This window comes from Malania oleifera, chromosome 2 (genome assembly GCF_029873635.1).
Source record: "Malania oleifera isolate guangnan ecotype guangnan chromosome 2, ASM2987363v1, whole genome shotgun sequence".
Classification (NCBI taxonomy): Eukaryota; Viridiplantae; Streptophyta; class Magnoliopsida; order Santalales; family Ximeniaceae; genus Malania; species Malania oleifera.
Window position 1 is genome coordinate 150,505,035 of NC_080418.1, and position 18,959 is coordinate 150,523,993.

The 18,959-nt window shown below is 33.2% G+C and overlaps 2 protein-coding genes across 3 annotated transcripts; both read right to left on the bottom strand.

Moving 5' to 3' along the window:
- Nucleotides 1-2,234: 2,234 nt before the first annotated feature.
- Nucleotides 2,235-5,722, bottom strand: LOC131147657 (protein neprosin-like). Of its 2 annotated transcripts, XM_058097170.1 has the most exons (7): nt 5,384-5,722; nt 5,162-5,248; nt 4,385-4,651; nt 3,943-4,116; nt 3,410-3,463; nt 3,160-3,306; nt 2,235-2,801 (listed from the first exon to the last, which is right to left on the bottom strand). In XM_058097170.1, the coding sequence occupies exons 1-7, from the start codon at nt 5,531-5,533 to the stop codon at nt 2,415-2,417; spliced, it is 1,266 nt and encodes a 421-aa protein (XP_057953153.1). In that variant the 5' UTR covers nt 5,534-5,722; the 3' UTR covers nt 2,235-2,414. The 2 variants fall into 2 exon arrangements, with proteins under 2 accessions (XP_057953153.1, XP_057953154.1); XM_058097171.1 differs by lacking the exons at nt 5,162-5,248; nt 5,384-5,722 and adding an exon at nt 4,860-5,064.
- A 2,943-nt stretch (nt 5,723-8,665) lies between these two features.
- LOC131147658 (protein neprosin) lies at nt 8,666-14,832 on the bottom strand. The gene is made up of 7 exons (XM_058097172.1): nt 14,177-14,832; nt 13,273-13,359; nt 12,893-13,150; nt 12,561-12,725; nt 12,394-12,447; nt 12,142-12,288; nt 8,666-9,381 (listed from the first exon to the last, which is right to left on the bottom strand). Exons 1-7 carry the CDS (start codon nt 14,351-14,353, stop codon nt 9,004-9,006), a joined length of 1,266 nt encoding a protein of 421 aa, XP_057953155.1. The 5' UTR covers nt 14,354-14,832; the 3' UTR covers nt 8,666-9,003.
- Between the last annotated feature and the right edge of the window lie 4,127 nt (nt 14,833-18,959).

Below are 18,959 nucleotides of genomic sequence, written 5' to 3' on the forward strand. Positions count from 1 at the left end.
AGTAGGAACTCTAGAAGAGATCACAACGACTACTAACTACTTAATGAAAGAATTTGAAATGAAGGATATTGGGAAGAGAAAATTTTGTCTTGGTTTCAAGTTGAACATTTAACAAGTGGAATTCTTATTCATCAATCATCTTATATAGAAAAAATCTTGAAACAATTTTATATGGATAAATCTTATCCATTAAGCTCCCCGATTGTTGTTCATTCACTTGATGTGAAAAAGGATATTTTTCGTCCTCGAGAAGATGATGAAGAAATCCTTGATCCTGAAGTACCCTATCTTAGTGCAATAGAAGCACTCTTGTATCTTGCAAATTGCACTAGACTAGATATAGCTTTTGCGGCAAATTTGCTGGCAAGGTTTAGTTCTACATCAACTTAGAGACATTAGAATGGAGTAAAACATGTTCTTCATTATCTCCACGGCACATCTGATATGAGTTTGTTTTACCCAAAGGGAGTAAAGTCTGTGTTGAAAGGATATGTTGATGCTGAATATCTTTTTGATCCTCATAAAGTTCGATCACAAACAGACTATATTTTTACATGTGGTGATACTGCTATCTCTTGACGATCTATAAAGCAAACGATCACTACTACCTCTTCAAACAATTCAGAAATATTGACAGTTCACGAAGTAAGTCGTGAATGTATATGGTTAAGAACTATAATCCAACACATTAAAGGGACAAGTGGATTATCATTGGAGAATGACACGCCAACAATATTGTACGAGGACAATGCAGCATGTATTGCACAAATCAAAGGTGGGTATATAAAAGGTGATAAAACTAAACATATTTCACCAAAGTTCTTTTACACTCATAAACTTTGGGAGAAAGGAAATGTTGACATTTGCAAAATTCGTTTAAGTGACAACTCAGTAGATTTATTCACAAAAGTAATACCAACTTCAATTTTCAAAAAGCATGTACATAACATTAAAATACGACAACTTAAGGACATTTCTTAATTGATTGTATTTTTTAGAGGAAGTATAAATGCTGTACTATTTTTCCTTCGTTAAGGTTTTACCTCATAGGGTTTTCCATAGCAAAGGTTTTAACGAGGCATATTTATAGTGTATAGTCATCCAAGGGGAAGTATTGTAAAACATGTATATTTATGTGGATGACTATCTAGATAATAGGTTATAACCTTTTATGTGTCCACATAATGGTTCATTATATGGTTAACCTTTGGAATGCCAATGTAATTGCATATATAAGGACATGCTTTACAACAAAATGAAATAATAAGATGATTAACAATATCTAGTTCTTGAAAAATTAGACTGTTGAATTTCTATAACTCCAAACTTTTTTGTATTCTTTTTTGTTTCATTTACAACATGAAGTTTATAGTTAGATGTTTTATCAGAAAAAAGTGATTATGATGACCACCAACTACGATGCTATGAATATGATCATTATCAATTGTAGATAGGTCTTTTATGTTTGCACGATAAAAAATAAATAGTTTTCGAGGTTCTTATAAAAAATATTAGTGATGAGCCTTTTTTAAAAAAGAAAAAAACTTTATAATTAAGGTGTAACTTTTTATAGAACTAATTATGCAAATGTAGAAATCTCAAAGTGTAGTTTATAAATACCTCTTTCGCTTTATAAAGTTTCGAAGCCCAAAATATTTCTCAAAAAATGAAATTTCACAAGCAAATGAAATTTTCAAATATTGAATTTTGGATTGCTACCTTTAGTCCATAGATTAATCTATTATTTGTCCATATTTATGAAAATTACTTTTATAAAGAATAGAAAGGTTCTGATACATCTACTATTCTTCTTACTTTTGTACAGACTAATTTAAAAAAAAAAATTTAATTTCCACTCATTACTCCAAAAGCCCCTAATAGATAAAATATTTATATGCATTTATTATTTCGTCAAAATTCTAATCTGTATATTTTTTTCAATTGCTCTACATAGTTAATTAATCCTTTCATCGTCCCATTTTCTTAAACAACTCATTAAATCAATCTTACAATTTACATATTGGCGGCCTAAGTTCAAAACCTTTGGATGTTATTAGAATAAATTCGGGAAGATGGTAAATTGGTTACTCTAACCAGTTGTATAATTTAGAGCCAATGAAACTCTCTAAAGGGAAAAAAGAACCCTTTTCCTTACGACCAAGTTTGATAAATATAATGAAATTAACCTTATGTAAAGTAGTATCTCCCAATTGTTTCGAAAATATTATGGCCTATTTTTAGACGCAAAGAATAGTTTTTATTTTTCATTGTCAATTTTCAAAATAATTACAAGACTGCCACAAATTGAATTCATTGACACCACAACAAAGAATACAGAGAGTGAGAAATGATCTCTTGAGAAAGAGAGAGAGAGAATGAGAAGTCGACTATCTGTTCTTTCAATTGGATTGAGTTCAGAGTGGGCAGCCTGAGCTTTTGGCACCAGGGCCTCCAAAGTAAAAGTAAAAACCCCAATCAATGCCATTGCCAAGTTTGATGTCATAACAATTGTGTTGGTCAGTGAATGGGGAAATGCCTTTAGGGTAAATGAGATTGTTGGAGTCATCAACTACAAGGAGGTTCTTGAAATAGCTAGCCTTCCCATAACCTTCATCAGGAAAATGCCCGCTCCCCATTTGGGTTGAAGTGTAATCTCCTGCCTCTCCCCCTGAGTTCAGCACCTCCCCTCCCCACTGTACCATTGAAGCACTCTTCACCAAGTGTGAAAATATGAAAGCTGGCCAGTAACCCAGTATAACCTCATTCCCAAATTGCATCCACCAATGCCCATTCATTCCATCCTACCCATCCATCCAAAATCAAAATTAATAATAAGGAAAAATATGCAAGGAATTTATTTGGGCAAAAGACACCATCCTAACCCTCCTTTGAGGTTTAAAAAATATACAGACCTCTTCTGATGTTTCAAAAGTTCTACGGACATCTCTTGATGTTTCAAAACTCCTACAGACCTCCATTGACGTTTGATTATCAGGACACTTAGAATTTTAAAAAAGTTTGCTTTTTTTCTAAATATGACGAGAAGTCTGTTTTCTTGGAAAATTTCAAGGAGAGGTCACTAGGATTTTTGAAATCTTTGGGGCTTCTTTTACCCTTACTATTTTGTCATTTAGGCTTAGTGGGTATTTGGGATTTTACCTTCCAAACAAGTATGGAGATGTCAAACTGGGAACTGCCATAGCCAGAAATGGGTTCTATGCTTGCACCCAGTGCAATCTTAGAGTTGATTTGAATAAAGCCTGAGCAGAGCAAGTTGTAGCAGCCTGTGGCTTGGTAATTGTCACTCTGTTTATTCATAGTTATCATGCATTATTTGAGACTAATTGTTTTAATAAAGAAAAATGATAACCACGTTAGGGGAATAATGCAGCAATTAAATGGGACTTACAGTCCAGTACGTGAAGAACCTTGTTCTGCTGTCACCATAGAGATTGGGATTGACCTGATTCATTTCAGTGGCTTAGTTTCTAGGACTAGCGATGTGAATGCTTAAAGTAGAAAAATGGAATTGGGTCTCTCTCTATCTCTCTTTTTGAAAAAATTCTTCTTGGGCATGTGAAGAGTGGAATAACTTTAGTGTTTGGTTTGGGAAATCACATGTTTGGGAATTCTATGCTTGGGAATAGAATCCATTTGGGTTTCTATAAGATCCCAGATGAATTGAGTGTAATTTTTAGGACGGACCAAATAAGGACATTTAAGATTCCCCAACTCAGATTCCCAAGAATTCTCAAGGTAGTGTTTGGGAGCATGGATTTCAAACCTTTGGTTTGGATTTGTGTAGATTTGGATGAAAGTCAATATAAATACTACGTTTTGTCTAAGTTCACACAAATTCACATCAAAGGCTCGAAATCCAAGCCCCAAAACATAGCGATTTCAACCCAATGGACCAAATACATAGGGAGAGTAATTATATACCTGCCAACCAGCTTCAATTGTGTTGAGATCCTGCCCAAAAGAACCACTCAAGATCCAGAACTGAGCCAGGCTGAACTCATGAGAAGCCTTCTGTATTCTGGGTTTCCAAACATTTATAGTTGCTTTTGCTCCAAAATAAATGTTGTCTGCTCCCCCAACATACGCTATTGCATGCTATTTGATGACCACCCCCAAGCATTCCAATCAGGAAAAAAAAACAATAATAATAAACAGAACAAAATGTCAGAATAAAATTAAACTAAGTACAAAACTGAAACAAAAAAAAATCATTTCTAAAAATCAGAAGAACTTTGTAAAATAAGCTATTGCATGCAAATTAGCCAGCCCTAAGAATACCAACCAAAAGAAAAATGCTTCCTTTGCTTTGTTTTCTTTGTTGGTTTGGTTTTTTTTTTTTTATAACTCCTCTAATTGAATTCACCTGATGACTCTTGCCGTTGTCAGTATCATCATCAGGAGACAACAGGGTGTGTGAGATGCTCCCTGGGTGCTTCTTGCCAAATTTTTGGACAGAACTTGCTCTCAACACATCCTCCCTTTTTGTTCTTCTTATGGGTATGGTGCCTTCTGGGCATTCCCCTTTCAAGTGCCATAGTTGAGTAACTGGCTTTGAGGATCTCCTTGGTTTTGTACTTGTAGACACCTTGCTTTCATCAAACAAGCCCTCTGGGTGGAAGCTAGGCTTCATCTGCAAAAACCAAACAAAGCCCAAAACAACATTAACATTAAAAACAGAAGAAACACAACCCTCCCCGCCCAAAAAGGATTGAGAATGAAGGTTCTTTCGATTATGATAAAATATTAAGAAAAACTAGATTCATTTTCCGTGGTTTTCAAGCACACTCTCCTGCTGTTTCCTTGGAATTACTCTTTCCTAGAGTTTACATAAGGGGGACCTTGGATCAATGGTAAGGTTGCTCCCAGGTTCGAGTCGAAGGAAACAGCCTCTTTGCATAAAAACAGGGGTAAGGCTACGTACACTGTGATGACCCTCCCCTTTACCCTCCCAAAGTGGGGAGCCTTATGACCCAAGGATGCCCCTTTTTTTTTTTTACAGTGGTAAAAGTGTGCGTCTCTCTCCTGCTCTCTTTTCTTAGAAATCTGTAGATGTTACATATAGCACCACTATCAGAAATTTCAACACATGCATTGTGTAAGAAGGTGTATGCATGTGTTTGTGTTTATATTTATGGAGTACCTGAATTGTGTGGTTTTTGAGGAGAGGGTGATCAAAGGCTGGCTGCTGAGAGACTGGAACACAGTCAATAATATCCCCATCTGGGCTCTGTTGAATTCACCATTATCCAAATTAATCAAAACATCAAACCAATCTTGTCCTCACAAAAAAGAATCCACATAAATCAAATTAATCAACTAATGTTCATGACAGACAGATGGAGATAGAGGGAGAACAGAGAACCTTAATGGTCTTGAGAGGAGTTTTGTTGAACCTACTCAAGTGCTTCTTGGCCTCTTCAAGTTCAATCTTCCTACCAGCAGAAGAGGATAGAGAGATGAGCAAAACCCAGAAGAAGAGAAGCTTCTCCTTCCACAATTCATATGCAGCCATATAGCTTAAACTATTCTAAAACCCGAAGAAGATCTCAGAAACCCAAACACAGAGAAAGCCTATGGTTTTGAGTGCGTTTTGGAGAATATCATGTTGGTGAGAATTATAGCAGTAAATGTTGGGCGGGTTCTGAAAATTGAGAATTCACCAAATTCAAAAGACAGATTGGTTAGTTGCTTATTCTGTTCAATGGGATATGCATACATTAATGATAATTAAACAAGAAAAAGAAAGCTATTAATTAGCATTTTAAGAGAACAAAGGAAAATTAACTTTAGACTTGGGCCGTTTGAACGTACAAAGTAGGATGGGAAAAGTAGCTAACTCCTTGATATCTGCCTTGGCTTTACAACTTTGCCACAAGAAAATTAAATCAACTAAAATAATTAAATGGAACTCTCTTTGATTTGAGAGAATTTACCTAAGTATATGTTAAATTATTAACCTTTTTAAAAAAGTTTTCACATTTTTTCCCTTCTCAACAGCCTGTTTGCAGTTGTCTAAATCCATAAGATTTTTAGTAGTGATTTATTATTTTAAAATAGAACTTTGCACTAGGATTGTAAGTGAGTCATGTCTTCTCACGAGCTATCGGACTCGAGTTACTTGAATATTTTAATGAGTCAAGTTTGAACTATGTGCTACTATTTGAGTCGAGTTTGAACTTAATCGAACTTTAAATTTTATTATTTTTATATTATATAAGTCATATAATATATTTTATACATATATTTAATATTTTATACATCGTATATATTTATATATGTATTCAATATTAATTTATAATTAAGTCAAGTTTGAGTTTTAAGAACTTGTAGTCAAGTTAAGTTCGAGTTTAACAATTTTAAGATTAATCGAGTTTGAGTTGAGTTTCGAACTTAAGGTTTTTGAACTGAGTCGAGTTTGAATATCTTATTATGCCGACTCAACTTGACTCGAGTATACCCATATAACCCATTATTGAATAAACCCTAAATTTGATTAACATATTAATAATACATGTGCATATATATATATATATATAAAATGGTAAAAAAGGACAGGCCATTGGGACCCAATTTCTAAGAAAGGAAGGACAGGGAGCGTGCTGCCTTTAGATTTTTTATTTAAGGGATAAAGAGAGATTTAAGAGTATGTTTTGGGGATTGACTCCTCAATTAGAAGGGCTTTTGGCTCCCTTGAAAGTCTTTCAAGTCATATTATTAGTGAGCCTTGTTTAATTGAATCATGCACTTAAAAATTCTAATCGAACCCAATTTTAACTTTGGCCAAAAGCAAAACGGAAACAAATTATTTTGACTCATTAACCGATAATTTTGGCCAACATTCAACTCTTAATAGCATCAATTAATTTAAAATTATATTTTTTTTCATATTTAAAAAATATTTTTAAGAATAACAAGTCTTCAAGATGTGAAAAAACAAATATATATATATATATATATAATATTTATATAATAGATGTTTAAAATATTTAATAGGATATCGAATTATACAGAAGAACCATATTGATAACCAAGCATGTGGAAAAAATAAAGCAACTAAAACAAAAGTTTAAGTGATTTTTCAACTCGATATTTTCGAGCTTCTTTGCTCACTGACGGTTGTTCATACTTGCCAACTAGTTTCGTAAAAAGGAAAATTAAGTGGGTTAAAAATCTTAATTTCATTTTCAAGAATATTAAAATTTGTTGGGATTAAAAACTTTATTTGAAAGGAAAAAAAAAAGAAAAAGAAAAAAGGAAAACATAAAAAAGAGGTTCACAGTTTTCTTTCTTTTCCACTAGGATAATCAAAGATTACACGTGAGAAAAGAAAAGGATAATATGAATGAAACTCATTTTCCTTTATATTTGCTTCTCTATTAAATATTATAAAAAATGAAAGATGACTAAAAATTTTAAAAACTAAATATGAAAGAAGTGTAAAATCAAATTTTCATTTATATATTCAGTATATTTTTTTATTTTCTTTCTCATCTTCTTGAATAAGAGAATGAAAATTCCTTTATATTTTACTTTCCTCTCCATAATATTTTCTAAGATTCAAACAGGATTTCCAAACAAAGCATTAAGATTCATAACAAATCAGATTTCAATGTCCAAATAAAGGTGAAAATGAAATAACAGGGGATGTTTATGAGAAATTTTAAAAGACACATAACCAGGTAATATCATTTGCTGAAATATTAACCAAATAATTTTTCAAGAGAAAAATCATAGCTACTTCTCCCTTATGACTTCTTGACATATTTTTTTCTTTCCATACAAAGTTATAGAAGCCCAGATGCACCTTAAACTTGAGCGTGCACTTGCTGCCAAGCTTAAAAATTTTTTTAACACATTAACATTATGATATAACAAGATTCAATTTTATGAGTAGAAAGAAAGATTGTCAATATATGCAATTTTACTCTTTAACTTTTTATGTAACGAGCCCGTGTCCCTAGACTTGAACCCATAATCGATCAGAAGAACAATATTACTGTTAATCCAGAGTCCTCTCTTGAACAAATTGTAGTATATTTGACATAAGTCATAAAACCAAAAATGCATAAACTTTAAATAAATGATATGATGTAATCAATACATGCTCCAAAATAATATAGTACCAACAGCCCAGATATATACCTAAATGCTTTTGGTAGGTAACAGAGGCAAACCTCAAAGTGGACTTTTCCTGCAGTATACAAATCTGAAAGCCAGCAGGCCTCTAAGCTGTTGGCTCGTAAGCCGGTTCAGTCATAAGAGGTTTTCGCTTTGCAGTGGGCATAATGGGATACTTAATAAAAGCAGATTCATCATGATGCTGCTAACACAAAGATGCCATGACCTCCCTCACATGCAATTCTCATCCAAACATCTTTTCAGTTGGTTCATGTTCTCCAAATGTCACCATCACTAAAAGCCCACAAAAAACACAAAAACATCCTCTAAAATCCCAACCGTTGTTACATACACAAAGCCAAAAAGGATTTTTTTTTTTTTCCCTTTGGGGGTGCATTAGAAAGCATAACACCCTCTAGACTCCAGAGGATCTTCATCCCAACACAAAGGCACCTGACAGGATGGAGCTTACACAAAAGAAGAAGAAGCAGAAGCAGAAGCAATCAATATGAGAAGATCATGTATCTTGGTCTAAACCCACATGAGAAATTCCTTCATTCATTAGCGACCACTCCAAGAGAGGAGCAAAACAAATAAAACAGAGAGACTGGTAGAGGCCTGTTTCTTTCATGCTTTGAGAAACTTGGCCTCCCTTCCCCAATCACTTATATTGACGATTTTAAAGTGAAAACAGGGTCAAAACTTCCCACCCACTAAAGAAAAGGTCATATGTCACTGGCCCAACCTAGAGAGTAAAAAAAGGGTATACACGAGACAGATAGAGAGGGAGAGAGATTACAACTATTGAATGATACAGAGAAGAGAGAGAGAGAGAGAGAGAGAGGGTGAAATGGACTTCCTACTTCATGGACAATTTGCGTTTTGACCTGGGCCTCCATAGTAAAAATAAGTACCCCAATTATCATTATTGCCAGTTTGGACATCGTAACAGTTGGATTGCTCAGTGAAGGTGCCGAACCCCTTGGGGGTCTTGAGATTGTTGGAGCTATCGACAGTTTGAACATTCCTGAAATAACTTGACTTTCCAAATCCCTCTTCAGGGAAGTGGCCACTTCCCATCTGAGTTGAGGTGTGCTCACCATTTGGCGCCGAGTTCACCACCTCTCCTCCCCATTCTATCATGGTAGCACTATCGGCCAAGTATGAGAATAGGAAAGAGGGCCAATAGCCCAAAACATAGTTGTTCCCAAACTGCATCCACCAATTTCCCAGAGTTGGATCCTACAACAAGTTTCAAGTAAATTTATAGGTAGTTAATATTGAGGAACACGAGGAAGGAAAATGGAGAATATATAATTGGAGCATTCAACACTAACTGTTTCTGGCTAGGGGCAAAACCCCCCAATTTAAGAGGTGGTGTCCCCCATTCTATCAGTTGCAGGGAATTTTCAAGACAAGCAGCAACAAAAATCAACTGCGGGCTAATAAATGGCAAAGGGATTCCAAAATTGTAGAATTTTAAAAGTTCTAAAATAAACTAGTGTATATTGAGCTTCAAAACCCAATTATGGTTTTTTGCAGAAATCAAAATATTTTATTTTAAAATACACTGGATCACACCTGATTCCTTGGCATAGCTTTCCTGTTTAATTAAATAACAGAAAGTATTTGGCCTAAGGAATTCACCAATCCTGACCAGAAGAACAATCAGAGGACTCAGAAATTTGAACTTAACCAATCATCCAACTCTACGAAAATTCACATGGTATGAACAGTATCAACAGGACAGAGAATAACAGGGTGAGACATCAAAATTTGAGGACCTCATTCCCCTCAAATATGCTAGAGAGAATTACCATCTTACAATTGGCATGATCAGCCCTCATTTCCTCATTTTGATATTTTAAAAAATGCTATTGTAGAAATTGAAAAAGAAAACATGCAAAAAATGTCTTAAAAGATATATAAAGAAGCAATTTGGTTTGCTAACAATCATTTCTCAAAATAGATTTCCCCAATACCTTCCGAATATAGTTTCAAAAATAAAAGGCTAATTTAACAACCAAATATAAATATGCAGAAGATCCTCAGGTCGTAGTACTAAATATTCCTCCTAACTTCACAATTTCAAGATTTGAGTAAATCATTTTCTTATTAGTTTGGGATTGGTTGAAGTGTTCCACAACCAATCCTAGGGTGTTCTCTATCGTTCAACAAAAATTATCTATATCAAGAATAGATTATATATGCTTCATTTTATTGAAGTTTTTTCCTGAAGAAAAACAATCAAAATCAACAATCCATTGAATCCAGACCAGAAAGGGTTAACCAAACATAATGTTTTGCAATGGTTTTTAGAAAATCAAGGAACCAAATTATTTCAGGAATTGAAATCCAGATTTATGATTCATATGAGTTTCTCTCAAACCTATCTTCTACAAGAGAAATTTTGAAGCATAAAATTTTTTTTCTTAAAATTAAAAATTCTACTTGTGATAGCAATAAAGAAAGAAGCATCACTGGCAGCACAAACTATGCTGTCAATAACGAAGATGATTGCTATGGCATATTTTTCAAAATCAAATAAAAGTAAAAGAAAAACTACTTTAAAAATTAATAATAAAGGATGGTTACCCAGATTTTCAAAAAATGGAAACCTTATTTTCAAAAAGGACACTGAGAATAAAAAATGAAGGCCTTCTTTCAAAAAACAAAGCACCCAAAGATATTGTTAGAAATCATCTCAAATCAGGTTGAGATTACCAAAGCATTTCAAATTTCTTCAAGCCCCAGGCATAAAATAGAGCAAACTCACAAGTTTCATGCAGGTCCAGTGACAGTTCTCCTTCTATCACCCTTCTGCAAGCCCAGCCTCAGTAATCAATATTTTGAAGAGTGGTGAGATCAAATCCGAATCTTCAAATTTTTTGTACGTTCACAATCTTTATTTCAATTTTGACAACAATCATTCATGTTCATGTTATTTTTCCTGTCAGATATTTTTTATATTTATTTGTTGTTTTTATTTACACCAGATCTGCACCATATCAAGCTTTCCCAAGCTCTATTGCTATCGAAATGAAATTAGAGTGTATTAAACAAAATAACCATAACTAAAATCTCAGTATCATAATCATCAACTCAACAGAGTTGAAAATTTTGGTTTAGTAAAAATTATATATTTCAAAAACAAATGCACCTCCAATCTTTAAACCTCATGAAATTCCTGAAAGTATTATTCTCAGTAACTCAAGTAAAAAACCTTTGAAAGAAATCAAGGGAAAAAAATTTCTACACAAATACTAATTTGGTTATTCAAAACAGCCTTGAACAGTTGAAATTTGTAACGTTGTTGTTGGCCCACAATCATAGTTACTAAACAACTTAAGTTTTTGGGTAAAGGGGTAATCTAACAGTTTACTAGGGACATGGTTACCAGGAGGTCTGAGGTTCTAATCCTGAGTTTCTTGTAAGTTTGTTGAGAAAATTGACATGTTCCAAATAATTGGTGTTAGGTTGTTTCTCTCCGCATGCAATTGGACTACGAGTGCAGACTCTTATGATAAAACCCCATTTCTGGGCATGCCCTGGGAAGAGAAGCTGAGTGAGTCCAATATAATGGAAGTTTAATTTCTAAATGAAGTAAAGATGGAATCGTGGAGATAATTGGAACAATGGTAAAAAAGTTTCAAAATAAAAATTCATTTAGAAAAAAGGATTTATACAATATCATGTTTCTTAGGATATTATAATCCCCATTGTTTCACGCTCACTTGGAACTTCTACTCACCAACATGGCATTTTCCATGTCACTACCATATCCCCACTTTAAAAAAAGAAAACAAAAATTATGGATGCAATCTAAGAGATAAAAATGAGTGCAGATGGTTACCCTGTACAAATACCACTACCAAGGGGAAATGCACAAAGCCATTGATGCTTAAATGCATCATTGTTCTTCAAGTAAACATAAATTTGTAAGTATTTTTATTCACGTGCTGTCACCATAGACTAGAGTAGCAAGGGTATTTTGGATTTTACCTTCCAGACAAGGATATTGATATCATATTGGGAACCATGATATGCAGAAACTGGGAAGATGCTTGCACCCATTGCTATTTCATTATTGATTTGAATAAAGCCAGAACAGAGAAGGTTGTAGCAGCCTGTGGCTTGATAAGCGTCACTCTGTATATGTTTTATCACAGAGAGAGAGAGAGCAACTCACGGTGTTAGAGGAAGTGTATAAATTAAAATGCTAACTCAACCGGGGATTGAATAATGGTGGCTTACAGTCCAATAAGTGAAGAGTCTTGTGTTGTTGTCACCATATAGATCAGGGCTGACCTGTCCACAGTTGCATCATAGCATTAAAAATGAAAGTAGAAAAACGAAATTCCTTTTTCCCAAATTTTCCCACTTTTGAGAATTCATAGAGCAAGAAATGGAAATAATTATACCTGCCAACCAGCTTCAATGCTATTGAGATCCTGCCCAAATGATCCACCTAAAATCCAGATCTGAGACAAGCTAAACTCATTAGACTGCTGTACTTTGGGTTCCCAAACATTAATGGTCGCTTTTGCTCCATAATACTTGTCTCCTTCAACGTAAGCTATTGCATGCTAATCATCATCAACAGGGAAAAAAACACAAGAAGGTTAGAAAAAAATGTATAAAATGGAAGGAAAAGTGATTTTTCCTTTTTCAGGTTTAGGTCTTTAAAAATAAACTAACTAAAAAATAAAAGATATATTAGGAACTAAAAAAGAGAAAACTTATTTCTCATTACCAGATGACCAGACTGAGTGAGGGGTTCAGGCTCTGCAGACCTTGGCTTTGGGATGCTGGTGTGTTTCTTCTTTCCATACCTTCTGACTGAACTTGCTCTCAGAACATCATCCTTCTTTGTTCTTCTTATGGGTATGGTTCCTTCAGGGCATTTTCCATTCAAGTGCCATAACTGAGTAATAGGGTTTGATGTCTCCTTGGGCTTTGCAGATGACTTGTTTTCATCAAACAACCCCTCTGGGTGAAAGCTAGGTCTCATCTGGAATAACCAAACAGCAGCCAAATCAGCATTTATTAAATGAAGAAAAAACTCCAAGAGAGAGAGAGAGAGAATATAGCGGTATCATACAAAATATTTATAGACAGGTTAGGAAGGTGGACCTGAATTGTGTGGTTTTTGAGGAAAGGATGATCAAAAGCTGGCTGATGACTCATGTGAACACAGTCGATTATATCTCCATCCGAACTCTGATGAAAAAATCAAAAAATCAAGATGAGAAATCTTACAGTCCTTACTCCATAAACACCTCATTCAGAAAACACAAAATTTTGAATTTCTTTTACAGAACTCTACACTTTAAAACACACTTGTAGCTACTGAGATACGAATAATGACCCAAAAAGGATAACAAAACAGAGTCCTCGCTTGAAAAGCCCCTTAACAACACTTCAATCAAAAAAAAAAATCCAAAAAACATACACAAAGAATAAATGATTTTCACAGACAAAACACTAAAAACTACAAAATTAATAAGCTTGAAAGTTACAAACACTAAGGTATGACTGAGCAAACACATCAAAAGCCCGTTCAAGAGAACTGTTAAAGAGAAGATGCTGGTCAGAAAAATCACTATTGTTTTAAAAAAAACCCCTTCCCATGAAGATCCAGATAAGAAATCTCAACACTCCTTACTTCTAGTTCCACATAAACTCCCAAAAAGAAATCCAAATACCAAAAAAAATTGATTTTCGAAGAAATAAACACTAAAAAGCATAAACAATAATTAAATCCCAAAAGCCCATGAAAGAGAGCGGTTAAAAGGAAATATGAGACTAAACAAAATCATTGTTGTTTCAAAAAGGCCCAAATTCCCGCAAAAATTGTTCAACGTATATGAATATACAAAACATGAAACAACATTAAATCGAATACCCACTTTGACTTAATCCAACAAAATTGGGAAGAAAAAGTAAAGAGAACAACAACATTCATGCCAGAGAGTGAGAGAAAGGAGGCAGAAAAGGGAGGAAAAGCAAAAAAGGGGGAAATAAAAAAGAAGAAAACCGTAATGCTCTTCACGGCGGGTTTGTTAAGCCGCTTCAGGTGCTTCCGGACCTCAAGCTTCTGCCGGGAAGCAGGCAGCTCACGCGCCCCGGCGCAAGATAGCGAGATCAAAGCCCAGAAGAGGAGCAGCGCCGTCGCAGTCCTCCTCGCCCTCCCACAGCTAAAATGCGCAGCCATACTGACCCAAGAAAACCCCAGATGCAAAACAGCGAGACGGCCGCTCTACACCCCCCCGTGCAGGTTAGAACTGATGAGAGGCCACTGCCATAGCTCGAGAAGAAAAGAAATCAAACTTAAAGTAAACCCCGGTCTCTCTCTATCTCTTTACTTATCCTGCGCACCCCAAGCTTGGCCTCTTCCACTGACCAACCAGAGGATTAACAGAGAGCAGTGGGCCGGTTCTGTTTCCACAAAAATCCAATAAAACCTCTCTCTCTCTCTCTCTCTCTCTCTCTCTCTCTCCTCTTTTTAAAAAATGTATTTTCTCTCTCACGGGGGTTTGTGGATTCACGAGGGGCAAAGGGTTTATAAGAAAGAATCGAATCATAAAGATGGAGAGAAAGTGGCGAGAAAATTTTTATTTTGAGAAAATGGTTGGACTCATCGCATCATCTCATCCTTTGCTGCTTACAGCTTTTCTTTTGTCCTTTTGGAAGAGAAAGAAGGGAGCCGTTTGGGCGTCTGCACTTTGGACAGTACCATCCCCTTCGCTTCCCATTTTGCCCCTCCCTTTCAAATTTGCCCCACTTTCATTCCCATATTGCCCTTCTTTAAAAAAATAAACCCTCCATTAATTTTGCATTTGAGAGTTTAGAATTTAAGTTTTCAAATTAAATTTGAGTAGATTTAAATATAATGTAGTGGAAAGTTATATTATTTTTGAAAAAAAAATAAAATTTATTCTTACGAAATGTAAAATTAGAGGGTGGTTGGTATCATTATTATTTGTCTTTCTCGTATAAGAATTTCGATCAAATTACACATCACAGTCTTTTAGATTTTTTAACTCTTTAAGAGATTTATCTAAAAGATTTATAATACAGAAGAAAACAAAAATTTCTAAAACACATTTATTTATATTATTAGTTTTTTATTTTATTATCGATTTTTAACTATTTGTGAAAAGATGAAAATTAAAAAAATTATAATTTTTAGTTGTTTTAACATCTTGTTGTCAAATATTTCAGTATCTATAATTAATTTTATATATATACTTTTTAATTAAAATTTAAATAAAATAATCACATCAGTCCAAAATATAATTAAAATAAAAATACACATATAATTTCTTCTATTATGCATTTCTTGGAAATCATGATAATCATTTTTGTTAACATTGAAGTTCTTTTTACAGTACTTTGATCTTGATTGGGGAAGTAGGCATTTTCACTTTATGTGTACTATTTGATTTCTTGGAGTGGAATGGGACATCACTTCCGAATCTAACACGATTGCCTTTTTTTTTTTTTTTTTCCCCTTTTTAAATGGCAGAAGATAGTGTTTTCATCCTCAAATTTGATACCGTCTAAATGAGTCTAAAACGTTTGTTCAAGTTAGAGTTTAGGATTATAATATATATATATATATATATATATATATATAAAATGAAAATTGATAGACCCAAAATTGTTAGGCATGCTCGTAGGGTCAAACGATTAAACCGTCATTTGATGTCTTACATAACCGCCCTTAAGTTATTTATAACTTTCGATATGTTTACGAGAGTTACTATTGATATTCTACATAACCTCTCTTAAGTTATCCATTACTCCATTAAGCATAAATGTCAAACTCAATGAGGGTATATATTGATCGCTATAAAAAGGGGATCCCAAGATGATGCAAGCATTTTATTCTCACTCACTCTTCACCTATTGTTGTAATTTAAACCTCTCATTCCCTAACTTAGGCATTGAAGTCATTTCTCGGAGTACACCCCGAGTCATTCTTGTTTGATTATTCTTAGGTGATCGCAGTTCAAGGATGGAGTAGCAAAAATAGTACGATCCTTGGCAGCATAAGTAACCAATGTACCCAACTGAACATAATCAAAAGATTATGTACCAATATTATTAATAGTTATAATAATAAATGGAGTTTAGTTTAATAATAAAATAAATGATTGTGCTGGACCGCCTAATTTTGCAAGCAAATTTCAAATAGTAATTAGAAAAAAATGATCTCACTATGCTATCTTTGCCAATTTTTAATTGCTAGTTAATTGATTAAAATTTTGACTTATTTTAAACAAATTATTCTTATATTTTTAGTAGATTGCTTGAAATATAATTCTTTTTAACCTAAATTTTTCAATAGTAAATCATTTAAAAACAATGTTATATAACCGTAGGGGTGTGCAATCGGTCGATTCGACCAATTAACTGAATTTGTTTGATTAATGCCACCTCATAACCAAATCGATCGAATTGAATTCTTTAATCTAATTGTACCCAAAAAAACCGAATTTTTGGGTAATTTAGTTAACTGAATTTAACCAAATAAAATTAAAATTAATTATATAAAAAAATATGAATTTATAATTTGTATGCCGAAATGAGAATGGTCGAATGGGAAGGGAATTTAGGAATAGCTAAATGAAACATTGGAAGTTTGGAACACTAACCTAAAATCATATAATTTAATGATTTATACTTAAATATTAATTAATTAAAATTCAGGCAATTCGATTAATAGAATTATATTTTTTTCCATAACCAAATAGAAAACCGAATACCTAAATTTGCCCCATTCTAAAAACCGAACTGAATCAAATCGAGCTACAAATTAACCAAATCGAACCAACCGAATTTGATTAGTTAATTCGGTTAAAACTGAATTATACTTGCCCCTATATAACCCATTTAAATTTTATCTTACGAACCCTTTACTAGAAAGTTTATGGTAATTACATAAATGATATTATAAAAGAAAATCAATCCTTTAAACAAAAAAATTTATGTAAACTTAACATATCAAACTTAAAAGAATAAATAACTTTTAAGTGTATTTAAATAAAGTAAAGTATCATTAATTTTTTCTTTCACAGAATTAAATTAAATATATTTCAATTCTTATGGTAATTATCTATTTCAAACTACTATTAGAGAAACTCGTAATCTCAAAATTTAATTACACTTTAAGTTACCACAATAATTTTAGAGTTAATAGAAAATCAATTAATCTACCGTATTAATTATAATTGAAAAATGACATTTTTTAAATTTTAACACCAACACTTTTATGCTAATCTAGGCAAAGATTCTGCCATTAATCACAAAACCAAATTTAAAAGGGAAAAAATCACTTTATACTTTTTATAAAAAATATATATATTTAAAATTTAGAAAATAAATAAATAAAGTATACTTTACACATACAAAAAAATAAAAAAGGAAAGGTAGATTGGATATGAGAATCAAAGCATTATTAAAATAAGATAAAAATGAGGAATATTAAGGGATGACGTGGCAGTGGCAGAGGTCAAAATCCCACATCGGTCTGCTAATGCTGACTATTAAAATAGAGTTTTTCTGAGTTGGCAATCCATAATTGCCACGATGGAATCTGGATGAAATGTCGAAAATGACCTCAATTATTGGGAATGGAACGACGTGACTAGGTTTTTGAGTGGGGTCAATATGGTCCACCGCTGGGAAAAGACGCTGTACGTTGCCCACTCAAGTTGGGTTTATTAAATGAACCCCGTAAATAATTGATTATTAATTTTTTTTTTGTGTTTGAAGAGTAGGGGCGGTTTGGTCATTTCAAATATAGAGATGGGGGCACGGCAAGGTTCGTATTCCAACGATGCCCCTCGTCGGTCGTCAGCGGTCTCGGGAGTCCCGAGACGGAGTTGTTGCCGTTCCGTTTGTTAACGTCGTTAACTTTTCCACACCCCCTTTAAATGTAAGAAATGAAATGCCATAATCAAAAATATTAGAATTTGGCTTATTTTTATTGGTGATGTGTAATTTCAAAAAATGACCTTTTTTTTTTTTTTTTTTCTAATGACTCAAAACTCCAACCCGAACAAAGTTTTTCGAATCCATTTACGTGACACCAAATCGAAAGGAGTGTATTTGAGTCAAATCGAGTCAATAAAATAAAACACTCGAATTCAGGTTAAATTTGACGATCAATTTCATAATTATTCAACTTAAATTCGACTCAAATTCAAGTTCATAAAATTTGAGCTCACATCGATTATAAAGTAATATTAAACAAATATATAAATATATAATGTACGTATAATATTAAATATATTTATAAAATATACATACAAAACATATATAATATAAGATTAAAAAAATTGAGTAGACTTGAAACTAAACTTAGGTACTATTATTGAGTTTGAGCTCGACTCGTTTAAATACTTAAGTAGTTCAAATTCCACTCAATTAATTGATAACTGATAAATATAATTTAAGAAAAATATATTTTAAAATAAAAAATATATAAAATCAAACATTTAATGTAATTAATATCGAGTTTGTTCACAAATTTAATATCAAGCTAATTCACGAGCCCAATATCAAGTAATACTAACGAACTAGTAAACGAGCCAATAAACAAATTGATAAATGAGCCGACTCATGAATCTACAAAAATTAAAACTAAAAATTAATAATTTATTTAGTTAATTTTGTTATAAAATTATAAAAATAAAAATTGATAAATGAGTTGATTCATAAATCTCACGGGTTTGAAGCATGAAAATAGTTTCTTACAAAAATATAAGATAAGACGATATACTATAAATCTATTGTGACCCGTCCCTTTTCGG

Coding starts and splice junctions, on each gene's coding strand:
- LOC131147657 (XM_058097170.1), bottom strand. CDS start 5,533: ATGGCTGCATATGAATTGTGGAAGGAGAAGCTTCTCTTCTTCTGGGTT. Junction 5,249..5,383: donor CTCCTCTCAAGACCATTAAG/GTTCTCTGTTCT, acceptor TGAATTCAACAG/AGCCCAGATGGGGATATTAT. Junction 4,117..4,384: donor ACAACGGCAAGAGTCATCAG/GTGAATTCAATT, acceptor GTCATCAAATAG/CATGCAATAGCGTATGTTGG.
- LOC131147658 (XM_058097172.1), bottom strand. CDS start 14,353: ATGGCTGCGCATTTTAGCTGTGGGAGGGCGAGGAGGACTGCGACGGCG. Junction 12,726..12,892: donor TCACTCAGTCTGGTCATCTG/GTAATGAGAAAT, acceptor GATGATGATTAG/CATGCAATAGCTTACGTTGA. Junction 12,289..12,393: donor GACTCTTCACTTATTGGACT/GTAAGCCACCAT, acceptor AAACATATACAG/AGTGACGCTTATCAAGCCAC.